Below are 18,735 nucleotides of genomic sequence, written 5' to 3' on the forward strand. Positions count from 1 at the left end.
TGTGTTGTGTCCCACTTTCAAATGAGAAACTTTAACAGTCATATGTCAGAATTTCAGACATTAACTCCAGACAGTTGGTTTTGGGACATCAGACTTTCACATGAACAAGCAGGAGATTGTCTGGGTCAGACGTATTCACAACAACAGGAAGATGACCGGAGCACTCGAGCGGGGGGGTGGGGTCTGGGTAGACCATGCAGGAGGCAGGACATGATGTTTAAATTTGGCAGTGGAGCTCAGGTGGTCTTTGACACGCAGCGGTTCTTATCACTTGTTTTTCCAAGTTGACATCTTCGTCTGTGTCTCCTTTGTGAGTGGTACCTCTTTTTCATCCTGAGATGTTCAGCTCCGTTTTCAGCGTCGGTTCCGTTGTGTATGAGACCACTGTTAACTATTATGACGATAGTGGAGAATTTGGTACATGCTGGGTTTGAATATAAAAGATTGTGATTCATCGCATGACAAATCCCCAGAAAAAAAACACTATAGATCACAAGAGGCCACAAAAAGCATCCACAAGGAGTTGTAACAGTATCAGGAAATTTTATTTAATTATATGTATATAATTCTGTTTCTTTGTTAATCGTTTAATTCATAATACCCATAGAATATACAGACTATAACCCTCAATAACTCATATCTCTTTGACAATCTACTTATATCTTCTTTTAAAATAATTTCTTGTAAGATCTTGGAGGGGAAATTGAAAAAAAACAACAAAAAAAACAGCCTAGGTTTCAGAAAGATTGAAAACACTGCCAATAGTCACGCCCATTAGAGAAATAAGGAAGAAATAAAAATCAAAACATCCTAAATATAAAAAAAAAAGATACAACTTTAACTCCCTTTTCTGTAAAAAAAAAAAAAAAAGAAAGAAAGAAAGAAAAATACAACAACCCACCAATATAACAACAATAGCAATAATAACAACAGCCATTTAAAAACAACAATATCTGGAAACAGGCCTCATGACAGACGGGCCTTTAGACTTGTTGATACCGTGTGAATGTATGGGGTGTGTTTAAGTGCAACTTTTCACACGGATACACTCCTCAGGCGAAGAGAGGAAGTGAGTGTGTGAGAGTGTATGTAATTGCAAAACGTGGTCCTCTTGGTTCATTCCTTCAGTTACCCAGTCAGATGTTTGGTCTTGTGTCAGGTCAGAGGGAAAAAAATAAAAAGCAAGCAGGGCCTGTTTGACTGGTGAACGACTTTACACAAGAAATGCACAGAAAATATCTGTGTGACTGTTCTTTGTGGGGAAAAAAAAAGAAGAAAAACAGTCGCACAGATGTAAAAGCAAAGAACTGCAGGGTGAGGGCCCAAGCTGTGAGGAGAAAATACACACTACCAACACACACTAGACAAAAAGAGCCTTGGCTTTATGTTACTGATAAGCAAAAATACAAACACTTTTACACTGATATAAATTACAGCAGACAGTCCATGCGTCTTAACACACACACAGCAGGTGAAACTTAAAGCTGGATGAGCAGGATACAAGACAGAAAGGGAGGGAGAGGACCATCCAAAACAACCTTGAAGGAGTCAGAGCGTGGCTGCAAAGACAAAGTGCTGGCGTGCTGATTGAGTCATGTGATCGGAGCGAGTTTTCCTGCTCGTATGACCATGTCCATGGTCAGAGACGAGAGGTGACGGAGGAAAGCGACAGCAAAGTCAGTGATATAGTCAGAGGGTCTTCCCCAATCCCACAGTAGATACGCAGATATGGGCGAGTACGTAAACACAGACAGGGGAGGAGGAAGAGGGGGCAGCCCTTTTTTTCCCCTAATAGTAAAGCATGGTGGGATTTGGGAGGGTTGAACTACAAAAACGTGCGTCGCCACATGCACCATAAAGCCTCACAACGATCCCAGAGTGGTGGCTATGGCTTCTGAAATAACAGCCCTGGGAGAGGGCGAGGCCAGTGAGCGCTCCAGATCTGGGTCTATACACTGGTCCCAGTGCAACGGGCATAAGATTAGTGCAGACGGAGCTGGTGGACCCGTGGGTGGTGGTCCACCAAGCAGCGAGTAGTATGGTCACAGAGAGCAGACACTGAAAACGGACAGAAACAATGAACACAAGAGAGAGAACAATGTGTGCACACACTCAATGATACGTCAGACACTATATCACCCACATTATAGAACACACATCCTGTATGTTAACAGGTGGCCAGGAGAAAACACACACGCACACACACACACAGGCAAAGGGAGGCGGGAAGAGGAGCGCAGAAAATAAAAACACGCAGAGAGGGGCAAACTGGGATATATACGGTACAACCAGGAAGTGATGATGGTTGCTTGGCTGTGAGCAGGAGTAACTTTACAGCTCTCTTCTGTCTTGATGAATCAGTAACGTGCACAGTTTTCTCAGTAGTGGTGTAGTTTTTCTGTCAATGGACACAACTAAGGAGAGTCCACAAAGCAAAGGCCAGTTACATTCAACACTAGCATCAACAGTCCTTTTACCGCAGCAGACATTCTGGCGCGTTATAGCCGTAAACATTAATAATGAGGGCATTCCATTCAGATGAGCAACTACTAGTGACTTGTTACTGTGTGTGCTCAAGCGTCCTGGCATGATTGATTTACTGGAACGTTTGATGTCCCACTGAATCCCCGTTAACAAAAATGTATTTCCATGTGTGCTTTTCCTTCTATGACAAGTCAAAACGTCTGCCGTGACAAAATTGTTCAGATTAGGGCTTTTCGCTGTCAATGAGGTCCCAGCCTGCTCAAACCACTCCACTCCACGAGACTTAAACAGGAGCGCAGACCAAAAACAGCAATGCACAATGGAAAGGCTCAAGTCAACCAGACCCCCATTTCCCCAGACAGGCTGTTTGTTTGGGACGCAGAGGACTGAGTGAGTCAGAGGGGCTGAGGAATGACAGAGGGCTCCAGCGGTGTAATGACACAAGCTGAAGTTCCCCAGTCAGTCGCTGTGTGTGTGTGTGTGAGTGTGTTACAGGAATGTAATTTAATATAGGAATCTAATACTGACACTGGATCAGCTGTGATGTTGGCTGTATTTATGGGACAAGTGATGTTACACGGCTGAATGTGGAGAATACAGTAATGTTATACCGGTGTGTTAGATCAGTGTTTCTGTGGTATATCGGCATTAGGCATCACAGTTGTAATATCTGAAAGAACACTTGATCGTAGAAACTATTTTATGCTCTTTACTTCGGCTTTGTTCCAAAAAACCCTAGAACCTCCTGAAAATAGCTGTTCATATCTGTTTCTCTGCCCTTGATTCGAGTTTGTAGGTCAAGAAATGTGGTTAAGGTAAAAACTGATATTTCTTAACTGCTCCCCAGCCAAGTTCCTCACGTCTCTCTGCCACTTTGGTAAATTCAGGAATGCATGCATTCATATCAACATCATACAGTTTTTTTTTTTCCTTTAAAAAAAAGAAAATTCAAAAAGAGCGACAACAAAGAAATCTATAAACCTGCCAACATGCCAATAAAGACACTGAATGTTTGTCTCAAAATCAAGTGTTCAAAAATGACTTGCAAATATAAACCCCAACACATACATTACGACTCTGAACGGTGTACAAACGAAAACTGCGACAAGCACACTTAAAAAAACGACAAAAAAAAAGGTTTTATATTTTTGTATATACATACTCACACCCGATTAGCGTCCCCGTTCTTTTAGCCCTCGACTTATCAGGGTTGCAATTTACATGGAGCCGAGACGAGAGTTATGGTGCTGGTTAATAATAATACAGTAGTATGAGTTTATATGAGAGGGAGCGACAGAGAGGAAAGACAGATCAGCGATAGGTGAAGGAGAGATGGTACAGAAGAAGAGAGGAGAGGAGCAGTGAGTAACTGCAGATGGGACGAGGTGAGGTGGGACTGGAAAACAAACATGGAGGTGAAAGGAGGGAGAGTCCAACATAGAAAAAGAGCTAAACCAATACGAGTACGACAGAACCCAACCACCCCACCCAACCACAGAAATCAAAGTTGAACTTAGCTCTCTCTTGCAGTAGAAATGGAAAGATAAGCAGTTAAATGTTCGTATTTTCTCATTTTTGTTGGTTTCTTGAAGATTTGTTTTTTTTTCTTTGTTTTAGCATGTCGTTTGAAATCTTCTTGTTCCGAGCCTCTGCGTGGCGTCGTCACTCTTTGGGGCTACGAGAAAGAGAAGAAAAAGAAATGAGGCTCTTTGACCAAAAAATCTAGGCTTTGAATTAACAAACATTAAGTCACAATTGGACTTCTTTTAGATTTGACCCTCATTCCTATCATTCGTGATGACTTTTGTAAACTTCAATTTAAAAAAATGGACAAAACCAAGTTGAGCCAAAATATCAATTACAGTTATAGCATACATTCAACTTCGAGGCGTTGGCGTGTAAAGATCCCTGAACATTTGTGAACTGTTCATTTCTTTCATCTTGGGAACAATGTGCAACAGTGACTTTGTATTGTGCAAGACAGCGAGGTGAGGGAGCGTCTCAGTTTCTGTTCCGATCATGTGTGAAGATAAAGATCAGTCTATTCAATTACATGGGAATACGTTTATGTGCCTTTGACATTGTGTTTACTGACCAGAATGAAATACAGCAATAAGTTAATGATCCTGTGAAGCTGGACAATGTTTTATATTTACATGATACTGTCCTCTTGGACCTGTGAAACAGCAAACAGGTTCAGTGGCTATTAAAGGAGTTATGAATGGCAGGTGTTCCACTGACATCTAGTGGTCTTGACTCAACCAATCACATTCAGTTTAAAGAAAACAAATCAGACACATCTTCTCTTTAAGAAGAGAGCAGATCCTGAACTTTGGTTCTCTTAGTGTGCGGCAAGGGTGTGTGTTTTTGTGTTTCAGTTTTATGTACCTGTGTGTCTCAAGAGCCCTGGTAGGTTTCCTGGAAACGAGCCGTTTCCTCAAAGATCAGTTCCTTCAGCTTCTCCTTGGGTAGGTCATCCAGCTCCATGGTGAAAGTGAAGGGCTCCTCCGCTACTGGCTGCAAAGACATAACAAAACAGCAGCAGCGATGACCGAGAGGTGACTGCTGGTCAGAAAGAGCAGCCTGAATGCTGCAGTACAAGTTCCAAAATGTGCAGAGAATTAACAAAAAAACAACAACCGTAAAACACAATGCACAAATGTAGGTATTATTCAAATCAAGCAGTAAAGAAAAACTTCTGGGCAGATAAGATATGCTTGAAACAAAAGAAGAATTGTGTCAACACTTATATAAACCTTTATGAGACGAGAGATTACGTACTTTAACCTGGAGCAAACTTAATACTAACTGAATTCCAAACACAGCTAAGAGGCTTTCCAGCGCAAAGCAGTAAGGCTCACAATTAAAGCTTGGCTCATGGTTGGAAAAAAAAAACAAAACAAGAACAACATGAATCAATAAGCCCTTCTGCCGCAAGGACATTTGTGCAAATCTCAATACTTGGCTAAGCTGAGCTTGGCTTTTTTCCATGTGTGTTGTTCAAGTTCCTCTTTAAGAGTACAGTTTTAATACTATGCATACCTCATCTGAGGGATCATAGTACTGCTCCAGGTAAGGATGACCCAGGGCCTCTTCAACGCTGATGCGCCTGATGGGATTAAAGGTCAACATGCGGCCCAGCAGGTCCAGAGCTGCGTTAAGATGCAATGAGAGCTTTAGTTAGTTTAATCACCAGGTTGTGCAGCCATATGACATTTTCCAATTATGATACCCATTTTATTTCACTGTCAAAATGTTTTTGGGACTCACACAAAAACAAAAACTTCACATTGTGTCCAAGTCTAAATATCAATATACTTTAAGGTGACTTTTAAATGCATTTTTTTTAAATCCCAGTGATCAAATCATAACAGCTACAAACTTTACAAGTCATTTTCAATAAAGAGCTCAGTCACACTTGACAAGCACCTTCAGTCTCCACCTGCTTCCTCAGATTAGTCTGCAGAGTTTGTTATTTCCAATAAATATGACGTATAATTTATCCTCCCATGTCCCAGTACCTTTCGAGTCGGCCCTGTTGAAGATCTTTTCCCAGGGGATCTTGGGTTTTTCAGGCAGGGACTGCAGGTAGTTCCTCGCCTTCATGTTGATTATACAGTTCAGATCATCTTGAGATGGGGAGCCGAGGACGCCTGCACAGAGAGGAGGGTCATTGACGCCTTTCAATATGGCTGCTTATAAACAATGTCTTTCTATAGAAACCAATCTTGTTACGTGGCCAAGAACTGTGTCTCACCCAGTATGTGGTTGAGCTGGTCCAAGTAGTGTTTCCCAGGGAAGATCGGCTTGTTGGACAACATCTCAGCCAGGATGCAGCCCACTGACCAAATGTCGATGGACTTAGAGTAGCCCTGAGACAAACACACAAACGATCAACACACTGAGAAACACACTCACACGTCAATCAATCCACATCAGTCACACACACCCACCTTGGAGTTGAGCATGATTTCTGGAGCCCTGTACCAACGCGTGGCCACGTACTCAGTCAAGAAACCTGTGTGGTCGTGCTCAGGGTCGGCTATCCGTGCCAGGCCAAAGTCACAGATCTGAGGACACACAAAGGGCCAGAGATCAGAAACATCAGTCTGCCAACTGGCAAAAACTGAAAAAAAAAACCCACCAACAAACAAAGAGAAAACCAAGATCTCAGGATTAAAAAGAGGTGCAGTACATGTGGAAGACGCCAACGAAGATGTCAAATTGAAAAACTGAGATTTGTGCTCATTTTCCAGAGTTCATGTCTGAAAATGGCTTTTGTGTCGGATTCACAAGTTAAGCCCCAATCTCATAGAATTAGTTGCTAAGGAAAAATGGGGTGGTAAAAAAAACTTTATTTCTCTTCCTTTAAAAAGCTTCTAAACTCTGTTTGTATTTGATCAAATCACCAAATTGCAGGAAGCCTGGAGCCAGGCAGTGATCAGCTGAGAGAGCATGTACACAGTGCACACAGATGTGGAGAAATGAGGGCTTAAAGGGGGCTGCGTCGAATATGTGAAATCAATTTAAGGATTATACTACTCGACTCAATGGACACGCACATTAAGTAACAACAGTGGCACAAAGCCAGCGACGTAATGTGTGGCTGTTTCTAAATGGATCTATTTAGATCTTTTTCCTTTGTCCTGGAGTGGAATGTATCTGAAAGCTGCTTCAACATATGCTGCTTTTGTTTTTTACTCCACCCACATGATCAGCTAATCCAGGGATTGATGGTTGGCTGCTGAGAGTTCACAAGTGTTCTCTAAAGGCTGAACAACACTCCAAAGAGAACTCTGACTGTGATAGAGCAAACTGACCAGCACCAAACTCCCATGTTTTTTTTTTTTAAATTCTAAAATAGTCTCAGGTTTTACAACCTTTTGGGTAATTAATTGTACATCCTATATCTGGGACGCTTTAAACGCTCTCTCTTTAATTGTACGCTGAGTGCTTCAGTTTCAATTAGTGGTTTTCAACCTTCTCTAAAATGCAAGTGGAGAAAGAATTAAGATGCTAACGCTCGCTGTTGTTGCCAGTTGAGAAGAAGCCAGGGCCACGCCTCATTATGCACATTAAAAATCAACATTGAAACTAGTTTCTGGTTCAATGTTGTGACTGATTGGTGTATTGTGTTATAGAAATAAGTACCAAGACCTTGATTCATTTATATTGGTAAGATATTGTCATTAATAATCTCAATTGAAGACACTCAAGCAGTATTTCACTTTTAGCCACTTCGTGTTCAAACCGTCACATGTTGAAAAAAGAAAGAAACGTCTCAGAACAAAGTGGAATCAAGAAAGGAAAAATGTGGATTTCAAGTTTTAAATAAAACTAAACCTGGATGGAAAACATACTAAAACTAAACCCTTTCAGATTCCGAGCTTATGAGAGACAAAAGGACACCAGGAGGACACCAACACTCCTCTCTGTTGTCATGAATATGTCTATTACAAGTCTGAAAGTCTGCATCATCTAAATAACATCAACAACATGGGTTCCTTGGTTGGGTCATGACGAGCTAGTGAAGGCCCGGGTCAATCCATCACCCATATCCAACATTCCTGAGATACTTTCTTGCTGCTGGTACCAATGTTTAAAACAGCATATTGGCTGAGAAACATTACAGATCGCAGCTCACTAAATAGATGCATTTAACTTTAAAACAAAAAAATGTGTGTGTGTGTGTGTACAGACCTTGAGGTCGCAGGTGGTGTTGATGAGCAGGTTGGAGGGTTTGAGGTCACGGTGCAACACGTTGGCCGAGTGAATGTACTTGAGGCCTCGCAGGATCTGGTAGAGGAAGTAGCAGACGTGGTCGTTGCTCAGCCTCTGGCTCTTCAGCAGCTTGTACAGGTCCGTCTCCATCAGAGTCTGCACGATGTAGCTGGAGGGACGCTTGAGTCAAGGAGGACAACATTGTAGGGAAAAAGGAACGTTCCCAAATATCTCCTGCATTTTTCAGCAGTGGGAGTTTATGACTAGGCTCGGGCGAAGAGCTGCTGAATCATACTTCATATTATACTTTGTTTAAACGTGTTTAAACATGTTGTTTGGAGAATAAATGCAACATCCTCTAAGCCACACTTCCTATAGCTCCCTGATTGGACCAGTTTCAAGCTTCACAATGATCATTTGTCATGTTTTCTAGACTCATATCTTGTAGAGAAATCTGAGACTGTCAGACTTGCACTTGGTCAAATACTAGATGCAATGATTGTGTTGCAATCATTTTGTTATACTGGAAAAGTCCAGAAGAGTCTAAAACATATGTACTTATGTCCTTGGCAGAAGTGTAAAGACTGTACCTTTCAGCCATGTTGTTGGCATGGCTCTAGGGGGATAATATCAGGTCAGTCGGTCCAACACTTTGATTCCAGAAAGTACTAGATGTACTGCCACTAAATTTGGTATAAACATTCATATCCTCCTCAGGATGAACAGTAATAACTTTGGGGATTGCTTAACTTTTCAAGTTTTTCTAAAACTGTGTTACTATTGCTTCACAGATCTGTTAGAATGACTCTAGGCCATTGGTCAAGTTGCTATAAGACGCCCTGGAATGGGTGCTGCTGTCCCTGGATTTTGTATCATCAGTCCCAAATCAGGAGTCAGCAGCAACACAACAAAGTGGAGTGTCCAGGCAGATCAAACAAGAAAAACAAAAAAAAGACATCACACATTTCCTTTGCCTTTCGCTGAGGACAAAGCAGCTTTTCACAAACTGCCACAGCAGCAGTCACAGCAATGCACTGACTGACCGGTCATGCCCCCAGTTCACTGCTAGCTGCTCTGCAAATGGTCGCTGCTTTCTGTCTCAAAGGACCGGGCTGTAAAACAGCTGCATGACAACAGCCGTCATGTTAAATCAGTAATATATCGATAATTTGACAGGGTAAACCTGGGATTAAATGTGGTTAAATTGAGGTGCGTAACTTTCAACATTTGTGCCTACACATCACAGGAAACCTACTGCATTGGGATTTTTATAATGTACCATGCTACTATGAACACCTTTTGCATCAACTTTGGCTCCAACAACTATTAGACCCTACCATTTATGGTTTAATTGCAGTTTAAAATAATTCAGTAAATCGCGCAGAGTCTATATATTTCATAATGTAGCCTAAATTCAGCCCAAACATGAATGCCTCCATCAAATACTCTTTCCTTTGAACTATAACCAATCTTGAAACTACTGGCAAAAGTATAGTGAGCGGGTGCTGGGTTAATAACCGTTTATTTGTTTGGTTGAAACCCACCAGACACAGCTTCAATCATTTTCAGGCAGGCAAAGTCACAGCTGAATTCTGAACATCACACACTCTAAATGAAAATAATAAAGCTGTTGCAATAAAGTTTAAGCCTCTTCAAATGTTGCTGCACATCATTTTGTTACGGGTTGTTGAATCCAACATGAACAGATGTTTAAGAATGTGTGAGATAATTATTTCAAGCTGGTGACTTCCAAAAAGAAACTAAACTATTCCAGCTATTTTTTTTTTTAAATATAATTTTGGGGTATAGGTGACATTTGTATTACTGAAAGCAAACAAATGCAGTGAGCTCATCCTGCGGAGAATGAAAGGATACACATCCCTCATGTTGTCAATGTGCCTTGCCCTGAGAATGTCGTTGATGCCGATGATATTCTCATGGTGGAAACGCAGCAGGATCTTGATTTCCCTCAGTGTGCGTTGGCAATATGTCTGGTGCTCGAAGGGGCTGATTTTCTTGATGGCAACGCGCTGGGTTGTCACGTTGTCCATGGCAGAGCTGCACAGGGCAGAAAGCACAGAACAAGTTTCATATTACACACCGCGCAGTTAATACCCAATGACTGTATCAGAAACAGGGATGGTCCTGCAGACAGTCTCCACTGCCAAGATTCATATGTGACACACACGTCTATTGTGCTGTGATATGTTGTGAAGTTCTGTAGGTGTAGACCTGAGTGTAGGTGCTGGATCAGTGTGGTGTAGGTGTAGAGTACATGCAGTGCTGAGAGCAGCTGAGAGTGTGATGCGTTTCTGGGCCCATTGCATATACAGTTCACCCCCTTGTAAATTTTAAGGCAAAGATTCATTGTCAGACAAAATGTCAAATCTATGTTCTCACACAGGCCCTCGCCCTCAACAGGAACAATAGTTACATCACATCTGTTACTATTGGTACAAGCACTTTCTCTTATTGCACAACCCGCTGCATAAATCTGGCTGTGTGCCTCCTTGATTGACTGTGACATCAACCATCACAAACATCCCTGGGGTGTAAAGAGCACAGTTTTGAGGTTTGAGACCACTACTTTATTTTCTATGTAGTTTTCGTGTCATTGTACCAGCAGGAGGGAGTTGGCTCTGTTTACAAACACTGAATGCTGCAACAGTGGAATCACATGACCACGATGACACCAACACAAACAGCCCTGTGCTGTCACAGTGGGGATGACAGTGATCCACACGGCGTGTCCTGCTGGCATGGACGTGTGGGCCCGGCTCTCGTGTGCCATCCACGCACTGCTGTCACATCTGATTGCTGCTCACAGCTCGGCCGACTTGGCACTGATATTAAAGTGCAACAGGGCTGTTTAACACGTCCTCGCAAGGCTGCAGATCACACAGCGATAACACAAGGAGAGGCCTCGCTACAGCTGACAAATCCCACTTGCATCGGCTTTGCTGCAGGCTGAGTGTTTGTGAAGAGCTGAAGTACACATGAATGTGAGTGGGAGACAAACACCAGGCGAAAAAAAAAGGACTGCAGTGATAACCGACTTGAATTTGCGGTGAGACGCAGCCTGCAAAGTGCTTTGAGCTCAGGTTGCAAACTCCTTTTCTGCGCAATCACTCCCGATCTTGTTTCCTGTAAAGCTCATAGCCACGCCTGTAGCTAGCCTGCTAACCTGCTAACCACAAGAGCTGGTTCCACAATAAGTCCTAATGTCGGGCAGCCGTTTTAAAAACACAACCCTGGAGACCCCCCTCGTGTTTTCTGTACATTTTCTTGTTGAACACAGCGGCTACATCGAGCTGACGAGGTGTATTTACTAACAAACAGCGTAGCGTTAGCTAGCACGTCTCGACTCCACGGCAGGCACAACTCACCACACCATTCCGTACGCCCCCTCCCCGATGTAACACAGGTTCGTGTAGCGGGGGCCCACGTCAAATATCTGGCCCTTCACAGACTCGGACTCGATCTTGGGTACCGCGGCTACGGGTGCACCACCAACATCAAGCGCAACAGTGCCATCCGCCCCGTCGGCAGCGGCGCTGTCGGAGCCCGCGGCCCCGACCTCCGCTGCGGTGCAGCACAAATCCGCCATTCTTTTCCCCTCCGAAGTGCTCCTGCTCTGTCCGAGTGTGTCACCGAGGCACCGCCGCCGCTCCCCGCGCCGTGTATCGTCTCTCCGGGGCTGTGACCGAGCGGATGGCTGGACTGACGGAGCAGATAACCGACCGCGGGGCCCTCTCCACTGCCGGACTGTAAATGGATTTGGTGCGCGAGCGCGGATTTGGCCTCGACACCGAGCGTAAAATGCGCGTGCCAAACAACGGCGATACAGATGCGTTAGATATGCCTGTCGACGCTGACTTTGTTGGGCGGAGTCACGCCAGCTGGCTACAGAGCCGCACAGAGAGGCCCCGCCCATCCAGCTCCATTATCACAGGCTGCTAAACAAACACGCAGGGTGGGCGTGTCCATATATGTGGCACGTTGCCTGTTTTGCCAAGAACAAGAAAAATAGAGTTTATGATTTAATTGAATTTAATTTGATGATCTTGTCTCTATTGTTTTTGAATCACTGTAATACAGCCATGCTGTATTATTGTGGAGTATCGTGCGAATGGTAGGTCCCCAATGTTAGAATGTATTTGTCTGTACATCACTGTTAACATAATACAAATGATAATATAATGAATTAAATACATGCATTGTGCAGCTTTACATTTTTCTCATGTTCATATTAGTCTAAGATCTGGTAATGAAGAAAAAATCCTGTTATTAAAACAAAATGATTTGGATTCGTCTAATTATTTTAAGTATGGTACATCACCATTTGTGAATAATGGAAATGTTGCTTGTGCACACACACACACACACACACACAAATAAAAACATAACAAAGTGATGCTTTAGTGATGCAGTATTTCGCAGTATTCAAAATGGAGATAATGGGTTTTCCTTATCAATACACTAAATTAATTAATAAAATAGTCCCCAAACCTGTATAAAATGCTTTTTTACTTTTACATTTACACTGTCACATAAAATACTGTCATTCAAAAAGGAAAATATTCACTCAAAAAAAAAATATATATATACAAGACACTAGCATGATTGTTAAGCAGACGGTATTCATGTAAAACTGACCAATGTGTTTTACATGAATTTATTTATTTTTTGAGAGAAACAGATTCACCAGTGAGTACTTGAAGGGGGTCACCATGGAAACGAGTGCGACTGCTGGAACCGCACGCCTTCGGTGACGTCGTCACGCAGGGCGGTGCACTTCCTGGTTACGGTGCATTGCGTGTTGTGGTTGATCGATGTTCGAGTCCCCTGTGAAGGAATGATTCATTTCCTTCAGCGGCAAAACTGGATGTGCCGGATCCGCTTAGCGCTCACTCTCCTCGGGCTCCCGTACGCCGTGTGCTCCTCCGGACGTAGGTACGGACACGTTCACGTTAAACTTACAGGACTAGATTAGCTTGAAGCTAACGCTGCAGTCAAATTTAGAGACGAGTTATGGGGCTGTTTAGTTCAAAGTTCCCGACCACTGACACCCTTATCAGCAGAGCCAGGCCATGTGATTTAAAGTCAATATCACTATCATCAATATCACAGATGAGATAAGCCACAATGAGGTGGCCTACATACAAAAATAAATTGAAAAACATCTGTATTAAAAAGTCAAACAGAATTCAACAAATAATCGTCTGATGTTTGCTAAATCAATATTACTTATCATAGTGTATCATAGTGTAAAATGACTATTCCTGATGTCATGATGATTTCTGCTGCTTCAGGGAAGGCTGTGTGAGGCTCAACCCAATGTCTCTATTATTTCTTCCCCTGCAGGTCTGCCATCGCCTGCTCAGCCTCCCCTCCTTTCATCAGCAGCCACTCCCCCAGTCCAATCACTTCCAGTTGCTGTAACCTCTACATGACCAGCGTGCGGACAATGCCGACCTCAGCTGCTCCTCACGCACAATCCAGATGCCCGCAGTATCCAGGATCCAACATCAAGCGCTTCCCGGTGCCCGATAACCAGGTGGACTGGAGTCAGAACTGGCCACAGTATAATCCAGTCAGCTACACCGACCCTACAGTAGCAAAGAAGCCAGCATGGGCAGATCCTGATATCAGGTACATTGATTGCACTTTGATTAATTGAATTGCATGTCCTCCTTCTTCTCATGATCAAAAGACATGCAGATTTGGGTTGGGATTAATTTGAGACTCTAAATTGACTTTAGTTGCGAATGCAAATGGTTTAAATCTGTCTGTCTGCCCTGCCATACATTTCCAATCTGTCCGGGGTGTGTGCTCTGCCTCATACCCATTGTCAGCCATTAGCAACCCTTAAGGATAAGTGGTATAGATAATGGATGAATGGATAGATAAATTGCATGTAGAATTAGTTATAGATTTTTCCTGGCTTTTACATGTATAGCTAGCTGTGTGAATCATCTGCACTGTATTCCAATCAGTTTTGATGGCTCTTTTATCTTGTTTTGCAGCTCTTTCAGTCCAAAATTCAACACTGTGGATGGTTCTGTGGACAGGACAAGCTTTGAGGGCAGCTTCAAGGTTGAAAATGGAAAGCCACTGTAAGTTGTAGAGCAAGAGAAATTGTTTTACTTAAAAGAAAAAGAATATTAATTCTGGATTTTAGGATTTTCAAGCTTTGAGAGATACAAAGCAAACTCTAGATTAAAGTTTGATTGCTAATGTGCAAAACACTTTTCCTGATGGTGGCTTTAATCCAGCAGTGGTTGCAAAGAGCTGCTCTCTGGGATGACGAGTCCCCAGTGGGATCTTTCGTTTTAGATCTTTCATAGCCCAGAAATATTTCATTAAATTTTAATATAAACCACTATCACTTCAGTAAGCTTTAGTATTAATTTACAAACATGTCAGGAAGACTGGCCAGTACTAAAGAGTGCTAAAGAGATTTATGAAAATCTTCTAAAAATGTATATGAAGCAAATGAGTGAATTCACTTTTCACTCATTTAGGAATCCTCGTGGACGCACAGGGTTGACTGGTAGAGGTCTGCTGGGACGATGGGGACCCAATCACGCTGCAGATCCTGTTGTCACCAGGTCGTTTTCTTTGCTATACACATCTTTATTACCCAGGTACTCGCTAACCACAGTTCATTAGATAAAGGAAGTTTTATGTTTCTCTCTGGCAGGTGGAAAGTTGATGCCAAAGGAGCAAAGATACATCACCCAGTCACCAAAAGGCCTATCCTGCAGTTTGTGTCCATCAAGAGGAAGGACTGTGGGGAGTGGGCCATTCCTGGGGTTGGCGAATTTTAAATTTAAATGTTATTCTTTGCAACCTATAACCTCACTTTGTGTCATACACCTGCCAGGAATTCAAGTACAACAAAAATAATTTCACAGCCAAGGCATAGAGTGGGTGGTTTGGGTTACATAAGATGCCTTGTGTCTGTGACTTGCTTATTTCTGTGTGTGCCATGTGCTCGTGTTGTAGGGGATGGTGGATTCAGGGGAGCAGGTCTCTCTCACGCTGCAGCGGGAGTTCGCGGAGGAAGCGTTAAACTCTCTTTCAGTGTCGCCATCAGAGAAAGCAAAAATCTACGAGCGCATCACCAAACTCTTTAAATCAACAGGGTTTCCGGTGGGCAACTGACAAAGACTCACTTATCACTTTCCGGCCATTATGTTGCCTCTATCAGGAAAACTAAAATTTATTTTTTTCCTTCAGGTCTATAAAGGGTATGTGGATGATCCTAGAAACACGGATAATGCTTGGATGGAGACAGTTGTGGTTAACTTCCATGATGACTCAGGTATCAATCATTTCTGCATTAAAAATCTAATTCATGCCACAACAGCTTCAGTGATTTATGGACAATTGAAAGAGTGTAGTTCTGAGACATTTTCACTTTGGGGGCAACAAACTGCATTTTTGTGGAACTGTGAGATGTCTCTGTTGTTACCGTAGGCAACAGTGTGAGTGAGCTGCCACTGCAAGCCGGCGATGACGCAGGACAAGTCAAGTGGGCTGATGTTGACTCGTCCTCCACCCTCTATGCAAGCCATTCCCATTTCCTGGAGCTGGTTGCCAAAGAGAGAAAATCCCACTGGTAACCAAACCAAGACTGTTCTGACAAAACCATGAAGGAAACATGAACATGAGCATCACTACTCTCTAAGTGCTGAGAGCGCTTTATGATTAGAATGCATGACACCTAACCTTATGTACCGCACTCATTTTAACATTTAATGTACATTTAAGTTAATGAAACTATAATAAACCCCTCGTTCACGGTACATGATGTACAATGAATGATGGACAATGTGGCTATGCAGCTTTAATCTACTAATGTAGCAGTACTGATGAAATGAATGTAAGACCTCACTCAGGCCTAGAATTAACATCTGTCCTGAGTGATCTGATCACAAGTGGCCAGCGCTAAGTACAGGTCTGAACGCACTAACTCTACATTCAGAGGTTTTGTGAGAAGCATTTGGCCGCATTCATTTATCTGCTTGAACTCAAATATGTCTGCTTACTCAGCTGACGTCCTCTGACCGGTTTTACTATGAATAGAGCAATTTTTTTTTTTTACACTTCTCAGTGATCATACATTGATATGTTTGTGTCCACCGCCAAATTATCAACACTGGTACTTATTGATTGACACTTTTCATAAATTGGTAAAATCTTTCCTCACATTAGAGCTGCACAATATTCATTCAGGCCCTCCTGAATCCTCTCTCTCTCTCCCCCCCCCTCTCCCTCTCCCTTCCTTGCTTGCTAGCATTGACACTATAGTCGAGACACACACACACACACACACACACAGATGCATTGGATGCGTCTGTAAACTCCGACTGGCTAAAAACAACATTATTTGGTCAACACAACACAAAATTTACTTTCCAGGATCTGTTAAGATTTGATCACATGGTTTAATACCAGGTATGAAGAGACGAACTTAACACTGACCACTTGTGAACGGATCCCGAAGGAGCAGGTTGAAAGCTTGGCTGCAGTTTGCTCAGACGACGTTGTAAAATGTATGCTGTTTGATCGAAGAATTTTCTTTACAAAAAAGAGACTGAAGGTATAAAAGCCAAGATGATGCTCAGTGGCACACTTCACCAAAAGACAAGGCTAACCCCCTTTTTTCCACTGGAACAAATTATGCTAATTTATTCAATGTTAACAAGAATCCCATTAGGCCAGTGAGATCTTGTAAGTAAAATTACAGTGAGCTGCTGAACACATGCAACATTAATGTAAGTGTGATAAGGGGGCAATCAGGAAGAAAAGTGTGTGGACTGATTTTGATGTGTACGTGTGAATAGAAAATAAAGAAGATGTGCTGGAGCTCAGCACGGCCCAGCAGAGCACTGTCGTTGACAGACTGCAGCTAGAGGACAAACACGTTCTCTAGCGGTAACAGTCGGTGGAAGCTAAGGCCATTTCACATTCGACAGCCTGGTCTTTCCAAATGTTCGCACAAGTATGTGTCATCTCACTGGTGGGACATTGAGAATTACGCATCAAGTGGTTTGCATCTGTTAGGATTACTGATACAAACACTTCTGTCATCAAAAGGCCGTCAACAACCAACAGCTGAGCTCATATTAGCTTCAGTGATGAGAGGCAGCTGCATCATCTTATGAATCCAACTTTTTAATAAAGCATGTTTGTTCTCAGGCTGAAAGAACAGATTTCATAATATGTGCCATAAATGTTCTGTATGCTGTGAGCTACAGAGCATGGCCATTAGGCACTTAGGGGAAATGGAAAAGATTGGGTCTGTAATTGGGTTTATCCAGCTGGAAACTTACAAGAAAAATTTGATTAAATTAGGGGCTAAATTAAAAGCTCTTTTTATTTAGTCTAGTCACTGATCAGGCCTTAACATCTGTCTGTACAACATGATATCCAACAGATTCATGGTATGAAACCATAAGCAGTGAGTGGGGAGGCTCTGCTATTGAAACGTGACATTATATAGTAAAATGTAAAAATCTTTCTTTACATCCATGCAGATGTTCATTCAGATCCAGTGAACATTAATTAACATTAGGAGCACTAATACCTTGGCATTGTGGGAAAATCTCATCTTTAAAACTCAGATTATTAAAAAAGAAATTCTGACAGAAGCTGCACCAAGTTGAACACACTCATAGATATCAGTTCCCCAAATGTGCCTGATTTTGGTTCATCATGATCCATGAATTATTTCCTGTGAAATCTGTGAAAATGTAAAAAAAAAAAAAGCCCTATAATGTCCTGACTAAAAATGGATCTGCCTTGTACCTGGTCCACACCTACAGATGTCCCCTTCCAAACTTTGCACTGAAGTGTCTGTGTTTTTATTCACTTGAAATATTAAATCCTTAAGAATTCTTGAGTCGATTTGTATTCTTTCATTCCTCACAGAATTTTTTACATTATTACAAAAAAAAAACAATAGAACTGTGTTGATGATTACCTAACTGTTTTTAGTCACATCCTGCTGCTGAACTTTAAGTTTGTATTTACAGTTGTGAAAACCTGTTACAGCTTTATTTTCTTTTTTATCCATTTAGTGTGTGTGTGTGTTCCTGAACTTATATTTTTGTGAGGACCATTTTAAGCATAGATCTTACATTGTGAGGACATTTTAACTGGCCCTCACTTTTTCACTGGGTTGTTTGAGACTTGGTGTTCAGAATCAGAATCAAAATTCCTTTATTTGCTAGGTATGTTTGCACATACAGGAAATTGCCTTGGTTAGAAGTAGGTTTAGTTTAGGTTATGGTTGGGGGCTAGGGAATGTATGATGTCAATGAGTATCATCAGTAAAATAGAAGTACAAACATGTGTGACTATCTATAGCTAAACCATCATTGTGAGGACATTATTTCAAATTCAAAGAGCTGTTTGAGGGTTAAGACTTGGTGTTAGGGTTAGATTTAGGTTAGGAATGCATTACACCAGTGAGTGCCCTCACAACTATAGTGTGTGTGTGTGTGTGTGTGTGTGTGTTCA

The 18,735-nt window shown here is 42.2% G+C and overlaps 2 protein-coding genes across 3 annotated transcripts; one reads left to right on the forward strand and one right to left on the reverse strand.

Moving 5' to 3' along the window:
• Positions 1 to 523: 523 nt before the first annotated feature.
• mapk3 (mitogen-activated protein kinase 3) lies at positions 524 to 11,830 on the reverse strand. Its single transcript, XM_020103002.2, has 9 exons — positions 11,592 to 11,830; positions 10,081 to 10,263; positions 8,185 to 8,374; positions 6,438 to 6,554; positions 6,242 to 6,356; positions 6,006 to 6,137; positions 5,527 to 5,636; positions 4,873 to 5,001; positions 524 to 4,159 (listed from the first exon to the last, which is right to left on the reverse strand). Exons 1-8 carry the CDS (start codon positions 11,810 to 11,812, stop codon positions 4,882 to 4,884), a joined length of 1,188 nt encoding a protein of 395 aa, XP_019958561.1. The 5' UTR covers positions 11,813 to 11,830; the 3' UTR covers positions 524 to 4,159; positions 4,873 to 4,881.
• Positions 11,831 to 12,916: 1,086 nt separating this feature from the next.
• On the forward strand, positions 12,917 to 18,115 carry nudt9 (nudix (nucleoside diphosphate linked moiety X)-type motif 9). Of its 2 annotated transcripts, none has more exons than XM_020103049.2 (8): positions 12,917 to 13,158; positions 13,570 to 13,857; positions 14,232 to 14,321; positions 14,730 to 14,816; positions 14,909 to 15,020; positions 15,214 to 15,360; positions 15,448 to 15,532; positions 15,688 to 18,115. In XM_020103049.2, exons 1-8 carry the CDS (start codon positions 13,061 to 13,063, stop codon positions 15,831 to 15,833), a joined length of 1,053 nt encoding a protein of 350 aa, XP_019958608.2. In that variant the 5' UTR covers positions 12,917 to 13,060; the 3' UTR covers positions 15,834 to 18,115. The 2 variants fall into 2 exon arrangements, with proteins under 2 accessions (XP_019958608.2, XP_019958609.2); XM_020103050.2 differs by having other exon boundaries at positions 12,997 to 13,154.
• The last annotated feature ends 620 nt before the right edge of the window (positions 18,116 to 18,735 follow it).

Source organism: Paralichthys olivaceus, chromosome 5 (assembly GCF_024713975.1).
Source record: "Paralichthys olivaceus isolate ysfri-2021 chromosome 5, ASM2471397v2, whole genome shotgun sequence".
In the NCBI taxonomy this organism is placed as follows: Eukaryota; Metazoa; Chordata; class Actinopteri; order Pleuronectiformes; family Paralichthyidae; genus Paralichthys; species Paralichthys olivaceus.